Source organism: Atractosteus spatula, chromosome 6 (assembly GCF_055471065.1).
Source record: "Atractosteus spatula isolate fAtrSpa1 chromosome 6, fAtrSpa1.hap1, whole genome shotgun sequence".
In the NCBI taxonomy this organism is placed as follows: domain Eukaryota; kingdom Metazoa; phylum Chordata; class Actinopteri; order Semionotiformes; family Lepisosteidae; genus Atractosteus; species Atractosteus spatula.
This window is the reverse complement of record NC_142711.1, coordinates 22,044,002-22,057,489: the sequence shown is the minus strand read 5'-3', so window position 1 is coordinate 22,057,489 and position 13,488 is coordinate 22,044,002. Positions and strand designations below refer to the sequence as shown.

Genomic DNA, 13,488 nt, shown 5'->3' with positions numbered 1-13,488 from the left:
GTGTGTGCCCTGTGACAGACTGGCATTCTCTCCAGGGTGTACCCTGCCTTGTGCCCGTTGCTTGCTTGGATAGGCTCCAGCTCCCCCGCTATCCTGTATTGGAAAAGGGTAAGAAAAAGGTTGGATGGAATTCTGACTGAACATTGAAAATGCCAGGAGTATAAAACGAGTGTGTGAGGGGATGCTTTTTTTTTTGCTTATAGTATGAGCCACAGGGCAGTAGAGGCTTTCACATGAGAGCTGTGGTGCTGAGCTGCCCAGCTGGTCAGAGGAGACCCACAGGAAGCCTGATGGAACTAAGAGCATTAATTCTGCTGTTATTTAATGGAAATCCTGCAGCATAAGGTAATGGACTGCTGCCCAGTCACATTTGTAGCGTTAATATGTAGGTTTCATTCTAATACAACATTTTACCAAGATTTTAGGATATTTCACAGTTTTGGCTCTTGAAAGCCATGCAGTAGTTGCCCAGTATCGTTTCACACAGATGTCACACTATATAAGTTTGTAACATTCATGACTTTAAACAAAAAAACTGATGCGTGGCTGCATTTATTTGATTATTTGATCGTGATACCCATATTTCATTTGATAACGGAGGTGAGAAATGTTTCAGAGGAGAGGAGGCCATTTCACCCATCTTAGTAGCTAATCAAAAAGTTAGTGGCTAATTGTTTCAGGAATCTCATCCAGAGGGGTCTTGAAAGAAGCCAGGGTATCGGCTGCAACAGCGTGGGTGGGTAGCTTGTTCCATTTCCGTTGTCAGCCAGAATGCTGATATCTTCAGGTCGTGCTCGTCTTTGTTTCGGGGGGCCTCCTGGAGGGGGCAGGGAGAGTGAAATGCATGGCTAATCGCGCTGTGCAGCTGACCTTTTGACCTGCTGCATGTTGGCTGCTGGTTTTGGGGCTCGGACCGTCCTGCCAGTCCCGGGAAACCCCTGCAGCTGACGCCGTTTGTCACCAGTCCTAGTGTGCTGCGAGTTGCGTGTTTTGCCTTCAGGTTAATAAATCTAAATTGTTTATTTAGAACACTTCCTGCTGTGGGAAGCACTTTCTAGGATGGTTGTTTTTCTGTGGCTTCCTTTATAGAAGGAAGGTGTGCTTTGTATCTGTGATTATTCTGGGAATTTGGTTTTTTCTTGTTTACTTTTGTTTTAATGTAATTCTGAGCAACGCTGTTCTATTACTTCCATTACGGATGGAAATGTTTTCCTTATATAGAAGTTCTGTGGCTTTTTTTAATCTAAGATCATGTTATCCTGATAATTCTTTTCTAATTAAGATTCTAATTGGTTTTGCAATACCTCTCCTTTAATAGGGAAAAATGGCAAAAATACTCCAGTTCAAGTTTTGCAGTCATTGCAAAGTACATCGCTTTATCCTGCAGGTTAGTTTTGTTTTTAGTTTTCTTTATTGGGACATGGCAACAGTGCTATCCAGTGCCGTTCAGACTGCGGTCTGTTGGACCAAGTCAGGAGTCTGATACTTGCTGAAAAGCCCAGGTGTGTGTTCACTAAGCAAAGCGTTGCATGGTAATGAAACTCTGCAGAATACAGGCTCACAGGCTGAGAAGTGCCGGAAGCCACCGTCTGATTAAAAAGGAGGTTTATGTTTTTGCGGGATCTGGGTTCCGGAAAAGAAGTGCTGTCGTGGGTTTGTATCGTCCTTTTGTGTTTTCAGCACTTGAAAGAACCACAGGCTGTCCATTATGATGTTTATAGAAAACTAAGATCTTCAGGGTATCGCCATGGTTTATACCAAGACATTCACTATAAATGCATCTTAAATGTATACAGTAAATTTGAAAGTCTTTAAAAACAACTTGATTTAACTTGAGCAGTGTTATTTTATCTGCTTTAAAAAGTTAATCAGCTGCTATGTAGTACTCAAGGCACCCCAGGAGACGATTCAGTTGAATTAAAGGGGTTTTATGGAATTCTTGGTATTTAACCATTATAATATATAACATTTTGATTGCAACTGAGCCCTTCACAGTGCGACTGGTATATGAGTGATCCCTTCCTGGCTCATCTTGGGTCGTTTTTGAGTTTGGTTTTGGTGTGATCAAACTTGAGTATTACCTTTTTTTTAAATTTACAACTACCTTAAATTACCAACTGAAGTTTTTCTGAAGGCTTGTGTTGTAAACCAGTGTTTTTCAGTAGTAGGGACGGGTTGTTTTTTTTTTCAAGACTGCCCACTGCAAATGCTCAGACCTTGCCCTTTTAAACATTTCAAAGGGATAAACTTTGCAAGACAGTATCTGTTGATGAACAGCTGGAAATGCTTTGATCATATCTTTGCCTGTAGCATTCAAAAATGCAGTGGGATGTAAGTTTTTAAGTACTAACAAGTCTGGGCTGCTCCTCTTGGTGATTATTTCCATAGACATTGGTGTGTTTCTGAAGTTCATGACCTCATCCATGTGCGGTTTTAGAGGAAGGATTTGGCCTTCTGGTCTCCAGAAGGAAGCAGGCCTGTGTGGCGAGACGAATGATCTGCGGTGACTGCTGAGTTATGGCAGAATAGGCCAAAGGACCTTTGGGGTAGCATTTCAGCACACTGATCACTGCCAGTGCAGTTGTTTTAGACTGTGCTGTGTTAAAAGATCTAGGAGATGATTGCTGATCCAAAGCTACAGACCCGCCTTCAACTGTCATGATATACTAATATACTAAAATATACTAATGATTTGTAATTTAATAAAATGAGTAAGAATCTGTTCCAGTGCCATGGCACAACTTATTTTTCAGAAGTTTGCAGTTTCAAATTGATGTTGATAACTTGACTATCTACAGTGCAGATCTGTAGGCCCTGGTTGTTGGTTGCAATAACGTATTCCAGATCAGACTTCGTAGTTCGATCATTTTTAACAGCTGATGTACAAAGCACTGAGGTTGTAGGTTAGCATCTCTCCTCCACGTGACTTTAAAGGGTTCAGTTTCATCCTTTTTTTTCCTCCACTTGCACGCTGTTTGCATTTGGGTGCCAAAGCAGACCATTCTGAAAATGTTCCATACGCATTGTAGGTAAGCCATTTAACCACAATGGTTAGCTCATTTTGTTGTTTGAATATTTTGCAGAGAAATGTTTTGTGGTGAGTTCTGAGTTTTTTTCTCTACTTTCACTCTATTTAAGCTAGTGTCAGATGAGAAGGCATTACAGCTCCTGTAATACAGTATTTAAAAAAAAAATCGAAACTGTTCCAAATACAGACTGAGAAACATCGGTCCAGTTAAAGACTGGGCTTGATCTCCCTGGTGTTGTCAGTGGTGTAAAGATGAACAGGTTCCTGCATACTCTCCCATGAAAGACTGTTGGTCTGGGGAGGTCTTAGAGCAGGTGCTTTCACAGTTCATGGTTGTAACTTATTGGCAGGTTATTGGTCTAAAATTGGATTTAAGAGGGTTACTTTTCTCCAGGTGTTTCTTTCAGTCTGGAAGAGAGACGCATATTCCAATTAAGCTATTGGACTGAATTCAGTGACAGTTTTGGCAACACCTTTAATTTCTCTCAGGTAAAAAAACATTGAGGTTAATAAATGTTAAGAGTATACAACGGTGTAATTAAGGTAACTGCGGTTAAAAACTTACCAGGAGTCCCTGAACACGAGATATTGGACACTGCAAACTATGTAACATGCCAATTCATACTAAGTGTTCTTGGCCTTTTTCATTAATGGTTTGGCTTGATAACCTGGTATAATTCACTGAAGTGGGTTGTTGGTGTAGCATATTTTAATAATTGGGGATCTAATGCTTGTTTCTGCCCTGAGCTGCTTAAGTGAAGAGAGCAATTCAGGTCTGGACTAAGATGTCATTGCCGGGATGCATCCAGTGCCAATATTATTCCACGTCAGTGATAGCCAGTACATAACCTCACTCCACCCTTCTTGCTGTGGAGGAAGAGCACAGGAATGGGTAATGTCCTGGGTCAGAAGTTCTGCCTTGATTAAAAGTGGGACTTTTTGTGTAGAAAGTGACTGATTTAGTCATTGTTTTAGATCTTTTTCTTAAGTCAGATCCTAAGTACGATTTGTGGTCTCCGAGGGCTTCCAAAGTTCAGACTATTACTGGGGCTTCCTACAACTGAAACATCTGGCAGAAGTGATGCTGTTGATATCACCATGCCTGTACACTGGTGCCCATATGCTCTGCAGTTACACCTTACCTCCGTTTTCTCAACATTTTGTATATTTCTTGTTTAAAAGGTTTGATGTCCGATGGAATCCTTTAAAGTAGAAGCAGTTTTTTTTAAATGTTTTGCTTGTAGGACATAACATGCTGCTGTTTAAACTTGTACCTTACCAGTTTATCCAAATGTCAATGATAGTGTCCTTAAGAGCATGAAACTGCTCTTGAGTTTTTCTGATGATCAAGTCAGAGGAGATACTTTCCATAGTGTGTGGCAAGAACAATAATCATACTCGCTATGATCATAATCGATATCTCTTCAGATTCTGGACTTTGGAGGCTGACACCTTGATAATGAGCATAAAATGGATTTTATTCTACATTACATTTGTATGTAATGTAGCAACCTGCAATATTTAGGCTGACATTTGTCTTGTCCTTAGCTCACTGTCTTTGTGCAGAGAAAATTGATGAAATTGGCAGAGATGTGATTTTGAATTGTAATAACACGGTGTCTGGTCTGTTCTGAACCTCCGACTGGTTCAGGGAGAGCAGGTGATCACGACTGGAAATTTAATAATCAGGTGTTCCCTTTTAGTGGTCCCTGTTGGTATCAAACATTGGAAGAGAAATTTGGAAATATTGAATATGGGAGGGGGGGTGCTTCTTTGATACTCACTGATGGAAGGAGAAAAATAAGCAAAGGCTGTTCTTTCCCTGGTTGTACACATGACATCCTTTTCAGGCATTTCTGGTACTGCAGGGTTTCGACATTTGTAAGTTTAACATTCATGAATTCGCCTTTTCATGATTTCGTCCCGTCTTACAAGGTTTTGTCTGGAAGCAGAGCTGAGCTTGGTGAAACCAAGCCGAAGTTTATTAAGCTCAACGCACAAACAAGTTGTGTAACGGACTACAATCACGAGAGAAGTCTAGTTAGTGAGTGAACCTCTCCCTGCCCCTTGTCCAGTACCCACTACCCAGCCTGGTCTTGTTTCTGTACTGTAAACTGTAAAGAACACTCCTGGTTCTGCAGGCGGCGACTGTGGGGCGTGCTAATCATGTGAAGAGAGTGCAGGCATCCACTGGAAGCAGAGGAGGGATTCATGTTTTTTTTCCAGCTGATTACTGTTTGTGATTAGTTGTTTTAGTTGATTGATGTTATTTTAATTAACTTAGTGAATTGATACTATAATTATAATATAATGGAGGGTTACTGGTCTTTTTTCAACCACACAATATATACTGCACTACATTGTACAACAGTATAGGGGTGGGCTTGGTAATGTGTAAATGTGGCGGTTCTCAACAGTTCTCTGCACTGCTGTGCTTATTTAGGCTGGGGGTTGGGTCATCACTAAGAAACTCACAAGAGTGGTGCTTCTTGGTATTTGAGTTGTTTCAGCCTAGCTATAAAAAGTGCAAGTATTAAAACTGAAGAGTGGGGGGTGACAGGTTGGTGCAGTGGTTAGCATACCTGTCTTGCAGTGCTGGGGCTCAGGCTCCTGGGCTGCTGTCTTTGTGGAGTTTGTGGGTTCGCCCTGTGTTCACATGGGTTTCCTAAGGGTCACCGGGCTTACTCCCACAGTCCAAAAACATACTGGTAGTTTAATTGGCTTCTGAGGAAAAACCGGCTCTAGTGCGAGTGTTTGTCTGCCCTGTGAAGGACTGACGTCCTGTCCAGGGTGTATCCTCCCCTGCGCTCGTTGCTTGCTCCCCCAAAACCCTGTATTGGATAAAGTGCTTAGAAAACGTTTATGTGAGTCCTAATGGATTTTTAACTTTTATTTCTGTAGGAGCACCATCTCCAGAGGGCAATTTCAGCACAGCAGGTTTATGGAGAGAAACGGGATAACATGGTTATTCCGGTTCCGGAGGCAGAAAGCAACATTGCCTATTATGAATCTCTCTACCCCGGAGAGTTCAAGATGCCAAAGCAGCTTATTCACATACAGCGTAAGTACTGGATGAAATTCTTTGCTGCAGACTATACTTTTGCTTTGACTTTAAAACCTGGGTGTGATTTGTTGAGATGTATTGGTGGATAAGGAAACCCATATAATATTTGTTTAGGCCTTTTTTGTCTAGAGCTCTACTATACTTATTTTAAAATGCCATCAATACGTTTTTACATGTGCACATGAGGGAAATAGGTTCAAATAAGGCTTATAAAATATTTTCTTTAATGGTTAGCATGGTTTCTTGATTTAACTGACCTGTGGAAGCGTGTATTAATATTTCATATACATCTCTAAATGACCCAGAATTTTTCAGCTGGTAATGTAAGAATATACAAGGGTTTCTGCACATGCCAACATTACCCCAGTTCAGCGCTAGTGCAATACAATGTTATTACAAGGTCAACCTTGATGACATTGCATTATTTGGAGTAAAGAAATCTATTACCTCAGAGCTGCTGATCTCCATTATATAACAAGTTTTTATTTAACAGAACTTGGGTTGTGATGTGTAGTTCTGGTGCTTTCTTCCACAGTTTGATCAATGAGACAAGTTCCTTCAACTGTGGTGTCTTTGGTATTCTAACACGAGCGGGTAATGGGGTTGCTTTTTTTGAAGGACAAGTAAAATTTGATTAGTTTTAAATCTGTTGGCACAGCTGTATTTAGAATGTATGGTTCTGAAACTTGGGTAGTTTACCTGCTTGTCAGAGGACCAGATGGTCTCTTGTATGAAACCAGTCTTATGTTCTTAAGCGTAATCTTATTTCTCAGTGTTGTCTGTGATTTGCTCTTCATTTTCACAAGCACTGTTGCAGTCATTGTATCATGACAGCAATATACACACTATGTGCAGTTAGTCTACATTTAGAATGCCTGCCTTCCTACTTGACCTTTATTTGTGTAGTTTTAACTGAATTACCAGGTGGCAAATGCAGGTTTTTCAGACAGGTACATTTTATTGTGTAGTGTTTGCAGGTGGTTGTTGTGTGTCAGTGAAGAGTTTATTTCAGCTTTGAGTCATGTATTTTAAGAGTTTTGCTTTAGATGTATACTTGAAAGTTGGTATTCTACTAGAATCTCTTCAAAACGGCAGAACCAATGTTTTTTTGGTGTTGAAACCATGTTCTTAAATTTAGTCTTGTTAATGTGGAGAAAAATTGACTCGTCTCAGGCTTCCTATTAAGCAAAAAAGGGTAATCTTGCTTCTGAAAGACTTCACGTGTTGTGCTGCAAAATGCATTTTTGGTTAGAGGCCAATGAAAATCACTATTATTAAACACGTTTTGGGAAACATTTAAACTCATTATATCCATCTATTCATTTCTAACTGCTTCATGCAGTACAAAAGCAGCCACAAAGCAGATCGCAACAAAAAAGCAAAGAGGGTTCCAGAATCAAATAGGACCGACAACAGGGGTCCTCCTCGGGAGGTGGAGCCTGTCCCAGCATGCAACAGCACAGGGCGGGATACGCCCCGAGCGGGACGCCAGTCCACTGCGTGGCACACTCCCCTACCAGCTGTGAGGCAGCAATCTGAGCCACTGTGCCATTGGCCTGCCTAACTCCCGATGTGCACTGCAGTAATTATCTTGTGTATTGCTCATCAATGTGACCAGTTTTTGTTGGTGAGTGGGAAGTGCCTTGCTACCTTATGAAGTTGTTAAAAACGGTCCCTAGCCAGGCGCATGTCTGTAACAAGATCCTAACATGTTTGGGTTTTTTTTGCCTTATTAAAACAAGACTTACCTTCACTGGATGTAAATAACTTAGAAATTGTTAAAGTATGGAGAAACATTTTTCATAATAGACTGAAGCAAAACCAAGTATTTGTATTTCTCCACAGATAACTTTGTGAACATTTTAATAGGAAAATGTTAGTTCTAAAATTTCCACAGTTGAAGTGTTCTTATGCTGAAGAGAGGATTGTGAAGGCACATCAGACAGCTTAAAGTGGGCTACTTTTACCCTGGCAAAGTATGTCAAATGTTTAGCTTAATTACAGATGACTTTTTATGAAGTACACTTAAACGTTAAGGTCAGTAGTAAAGTATTTTATAACTGCTGGATGAAGAAAATTGCAGATTACATGAGTCACTTAAAGTAGCTGGTTGTGCCCCATGTTTCTAATGTCTGATAACTGCAATAAACTTAAGACCATAATTTGTGTGCTACATCTTGTAAAATGAGTTTGTTCAAATAGCAGTCCACTGTAGTGAAGCATTTGAAAGTAACTTGGATATTGCTCATTAGCCACTAGCGCCATAGTTATGCGATGCTGTATTTTGAAAGTCAATTTTCTGTACCTCAGCCGTAGAAGTCAACGTCCAAGGGCATTGTTACGTCTGATTCCCTGTGTGTGGGAGCTAACAGAATCAATTACTTTCTAAACACATTAGGTGATCTGTTCAACCGTGAAATGTAGTTGCGACGTAATGCTGAGTGTATAAAATAAATATTTTTACCTGTGTCCACTGATGAAGCCTCTTAAATCTTCAGGAAACTCTGGGACTTAGGCTGAATTCAGTCCAGGGTCTGTCACGTTTGCCTCTTGTTAAATTAAATACAAGAGGAATATTGGGCACGACTGTAACTAGCTTTGCCTGATGAATTTCAAACAGTATAGAATGACTTGTTGCTTTCAGCCCTTGATTTGATTATCTTTTTTAAGTGAAGAGAAATGCTTGCTGCATGTGTAATTTTTTTCCTCTCCCCTTCTTAGCTTTCAGCCTGGATGCTGAGCAGCCGGACTATGACTTGGATTCAGAAGATGAGGCGTTTGTGAATAAGCTGAAAAAGAAAATGGAGATCACTCCTCTGCAGTTTGAAGACATGATTGACCGTCTGGAAAGGGGCAGTGGACAGCAGGTGACCATCACTCTGGTTAAAGTTTATTAGGACAGTTTTGTTTAGTAGACTTTGGTTTGGTTTAGGGTGACCCAGTTCTTCAGTTTTAATTTGACTTATTCATTTCCTCCAAGATTTGATCTTCCAGTCAAATGCATGAAAGCTGAGGAGTGCAGAAGAGCGCTCCTTTCACCAGGACAGAAAATTTGAATCTTTCAATGCCAGATTCCAAAGGAGTGCAAATATGGAATCCAATTGCACTTCATTTTTAACCAAAATAGTTGCATTCCTCAACTTTTGAGAAATCATTGGCCACAGACATTTTTCTCCTTTGGCATGCAGACTGTTTGCAGTCTCCCTGCTCCTTGATTACCAGCATTTAATCTCTGCATTTTGTGCTCGCTGGACATCTCCATCAAATATTTTCTTACTTTTTAGCTTAGGGTATAAAAACAGGGATTTGATTACCAACAGGTGTACATGGAAGTTTTGTTATAAAAGATTTGTTACAAAACATCACGCCAAACGGATTCTGATTCTGCTTCTGCCGTGTGACTGGGAAGACCGGGCCTGTCTACTCCTGATTTATACACATAACCGGCTAGGAATATCTTCTCGTGTTTGTTCTGGTCAAATTTTCTTGAAATATTTTCTTTAGAACCTGACAGTTGTGAGATGCAGTGTCCGAGAATTTGAAACCTCAAGTACCAATATTGCTTCTCTGAAACGTTCAAGAAAAGATTCAGATCATTGCAATTCTCCAAACACAAGTCATTGAGTCGGTTTGTCGCAGTGGTCTCCAAGTATTGTGTGGATGTCCTCATACTGGGAAGGATTAGATTTGTTTCAGCGTTTCGTATGGAGCCGATTTTTTTCATAAGACTGAAGAAAACGGCCAAAGCTTTTCCAGCTCCCAGAAGGACGTTCTAGAAATTAACTGGCTAAAGACGTCAACTGAGCATGTGATGCAGTAGCGTCATAGCAGATGAACTCCATAGTTCAACCATATAATAACTGAGTGGCAATGTTATTATGTCTCTTTCACTTGATCCCACTCACTGCTATTTTACTTAGCTGTTGTACAGAAAGGCGCCGCTCTACAAGTACAATGTGTAGGTGAACCAGCATGATGTGCACTGAGGTCTTCCCAGTCACACGGCAGAAGCAGAATCAGTTTGTCGTTTTGTAATGCAATCTTTTGTGGCAATCAAAACTCTCGTGTACACCTGAACAAAAAATAAACAGCTTGCAAACTATGAACTAGTTCATGCTTTGACCGGATATATCAACTGTGCATAGTTTATTATCCATGGTATTCATTTCCATTAACCTTGCCAAGTGGCATAGGACTGACCTGAAAATGGTGATATGTATGTTTATGCAGTTTATTCCAGGACGGAGCCCACACACACACACTGTGCAGACTAAAGCAGTAGTTTTAGCTTCCAGAGCACCACCTCGCGGATGACAAGCGTGCACTAACTGTATCATGGTGTGCACTCTCTTCACAGCTGTTAATGTGAGAGAAACTGACTGGCTCTGGGTGTGTCTGGTTGACTGAAATGTCTCTTTCTCAGACTTCACACTCGGCCACCTCTACTTCATTGGGTTTTTGCTGCCCCTGGCTATATACCAAAATCTACACTTTTGTACAAGTGTGGTTCTATGATGTTTACTGCAAAAGAGAAATGTTTTCGTAGGCCACTCGTGAGACACTTGGAGGCTTAATGTGATATGGGTTAAAATAACGAAGCCTGAGCAACTCAGCGGTCGTTAAACCCACGTTCGTTATCTTGTATCTCGTTGACCGCTTGCCGGAGACCCAGTCGGTGAATTCACTCTCTTAACCCTCAGCTGGTGACTCTCCAGGAGGCGAAGCTGCTGCTGAAGGAGGACGACGAGCTGATCCGGGAGGTGTTCGAGTACTGGGCGCGCAAGAGGAAAGGCTGCAAGAGCGCCTCCCTCATCCCCATGGTGAAGCAGGAGAAGCGCGATGGCTCCAGCACCAACGACCCGTACGTCGCCTTCCGCAGGAGGACCGAGAAGATGCAGACACGCAAGGTACGCGCTCCGGCCCGGAGAGGGCGACTACGGCCTCTAGTACTCTTGAGGTGGATCGTTCTGTGCTGTTCATTTCTGAGTACAGCTCTCTGCCCCTGTAGAGTTTTCAAGTTCAAGTTTGTCATTATACCCATATACCGGTATATGGTACAACGAAATGCTATTTAGCTAGTTCTCAGACGATAAGAAGTACAAAAAAACCCAACACCAATAGTTGTATAAGAAAAGAAAGACAGAGACAACAGGCAATGTGCAAAACAACAACCGGTAAAGGCAAATGTACAAAATCATACATCAAGAGAATGAAATAAAGGATAGAAAATAACAGGGAGTGAGCTTCTTGACGTGTGAGGTAGAGGTAGATTTCAGTGTGTGTTTGAGTTTTGATAAAGAGAGATGGTACTGTAAGGGTTCAGATCGTAGGTAAGAGAGGCTGAAGTTTAATAATTTGATAGTTTGGGGGTAAAAACTGTCTCTGAGTCTGGCAGTCCAGGCCCGAATACTTTACTAGGTTTAGTGCAGTGTTTTACTGTAGGGTTCACTCCACTACTACTTTATGCAGTTAAGTGTGAACTTGTTCTCTTGCTTTTAAAAAAATGTAGTGATGGACAGCTCAAGAAATTTGTCTTCCCAGGAGATATTAGTCTGAAATAGGGATGTCACGGTGTGAGATTTTGGTGGTGCGATTATAGTCTCAGGAAATAATCCCGATTTCATGGTTTTATTTTTTTTTCAGGTAATGTATTCTGAGACACTATGGAGGGAAAAAAGACACAAAGCATGGCATAATAAACATTTTATTGTTTTTTTCATAACATTCTTTTGGTCCTGCAAATAAAACACGTAACCTACTTTATATACTTACTTTATACATACTTTGTCCCTCTCCTCACTTGGAACTTCGTCACTCGTTGTCAGTAAAAAGTGTACTTATGTTAATGCCAGGGCCAGTGGATGGACTGGTGGTGAGCAACAATTATAGGAAGAAATGTTTATAAGAGATCGAGGTATCCCCACAAAATTAACTCGAATGAAAACAAAAGTAACGTTAAATACGCACAGAGCACTGCTCCGCTGTGAACCGCTCCAGCCAGGGCGAGCCCTAACTTAAACTAGTGGAACGTTAGCTAGTTTATTTTTTCCCCTTGACTTGTGTCTAGAGCGATGGGTGGTGATCATGGGGACGCTAAAGCAGATTAGACGTGTTTAAGCCTTTGGCAGCTACATTTTTGCGGCACGGTTTGCAAATTGGGTATCCATCGTCTTCTACTACCCCCTGATCATTTTTTAGACATCCAGAATGCTCCCACACTGCCGATTCTAGGCGCTTTTTTGGTGGATATAACGCTGAGATAACGTATCCCTCTGTCACTTTCACAGCACGTCTGCTCGCTGTAGGCTAAGGTGTTGTTGGACTAGCCAGCTGAGCCGGCCAGGCACAGCGCGCACACGCGTGACTCACTCGCGAGAGGAATTGTTCAGGGCATCGTGGCACACGAGGCTGCTAAAATAGAATTTTACTGTAGCTTCTAAAATTCTCACGGTTATGAAAACGGGACATGGTTAATAGTGAAACTGGTTAATCTCAGCATCCCTAGTCCGAAATAGACAGTTTTGTTGTACTTTTGTCGTGGTCTCCTTCCTACTACAAGGAGCTGTTTGAGTACATAAATGGGCTCCTTGTTTCTTTCTGAGCATAAACATGAATGTTTTGCGTCTCTTTTTTCATTTTGTATCATCTTGCAGAATCGGAAGAATGATGAGGCATCGTATGAGAAAATGCTGAAGCTGCGGAGAGACCTAAGCCGAGCTGTGACCATCTTGGAGATGATTAAGAGAAGAGAGAAGAGTAAAAGAGAGCTATTGCACTTGACACTGGAGATCATAGAGAAGAGGTAAGAAGCCTCTGAGCTCTCCTTAACTTAAAGCAGTTTTCCCCTATATACAACGAAGCAGTTGTAAAATATACCTTTTGCATAAGCATAGAAAAGGTGTACGTCGAGGCGTCAAGGAAGAAGCTGGGCCTGAACGGTTATAGGGTATAAATGTTCAACTGTTCTCCATTTGCGGTTTTCTTTGTATGAGTGGAAGAGAACATACAGCATATACTGAAGTAGGTTTGAAATGTAATAAGATCTTCCGTGACATTTCCTTCAACCTGGAAAGTAAAATATTTTCATCTTGAGTTTCTTCCGCCTTTGCTGGAAGAGAGAAACATTTTTTGAGGAGTTCCTAGAAAGGACAAATAAGTAATGGTCTTAACTGTTACATGGAACATAATGGAAAATGGGACTGCCACTATCTGCTGAATACTTTGAAATGTTCTCTGTAATTTCGAACAAAATGATAGTTATGCATATCATTATTTTAGACTCCTGGGCCTTAGTGTTAAGTCAATGAATAAAAAAGCTTAATGGTAAAATTGGTTCAAATGGCTGCAGTTCTTAATTTATTCAAGATCAATTTGTTTACCTTCATGCGGTTGTTGC

The 13,488-nt window shown here is 41.1% G+C and overlaps 1 protein-coding gene across 2 annotated transcripts in view; it reads left to right on the top strand.

Moving 5' to 3' along the window:
• LOC148832674 (enhancer of polycomb homolog 1-like) overlaps positions 1-13,488 on the top strand; it is a 67,264-nt gene that overhangs the window by 43,495 nt on the left and 10,281 nt on the right. For both annotated transcript variants that reach the window (XM_088918846.1, XM_088918845.1), the window contains 4 exons: positions 5,930-6,089; positions 8,814-8,959; positions 10,793-10,999; positions 12,746-12,894. In XM_088918846.1, coding sequence (XP_088774972.1) covers positions 5,990-6,089; positions 8,814-8,959; positions 10,793-10,999; positions 12,746-12,894 — 602 coding nt within the window. In that variant the 5' untranslated portion in view covers positions 5,930-5,989. The remainder of the gene's footprint in view (positions 1-5,929; positions 6,090-8,813; positions 8,960-10,792; positions 11,000-12,745; positions 12,895-13,488) is intronic.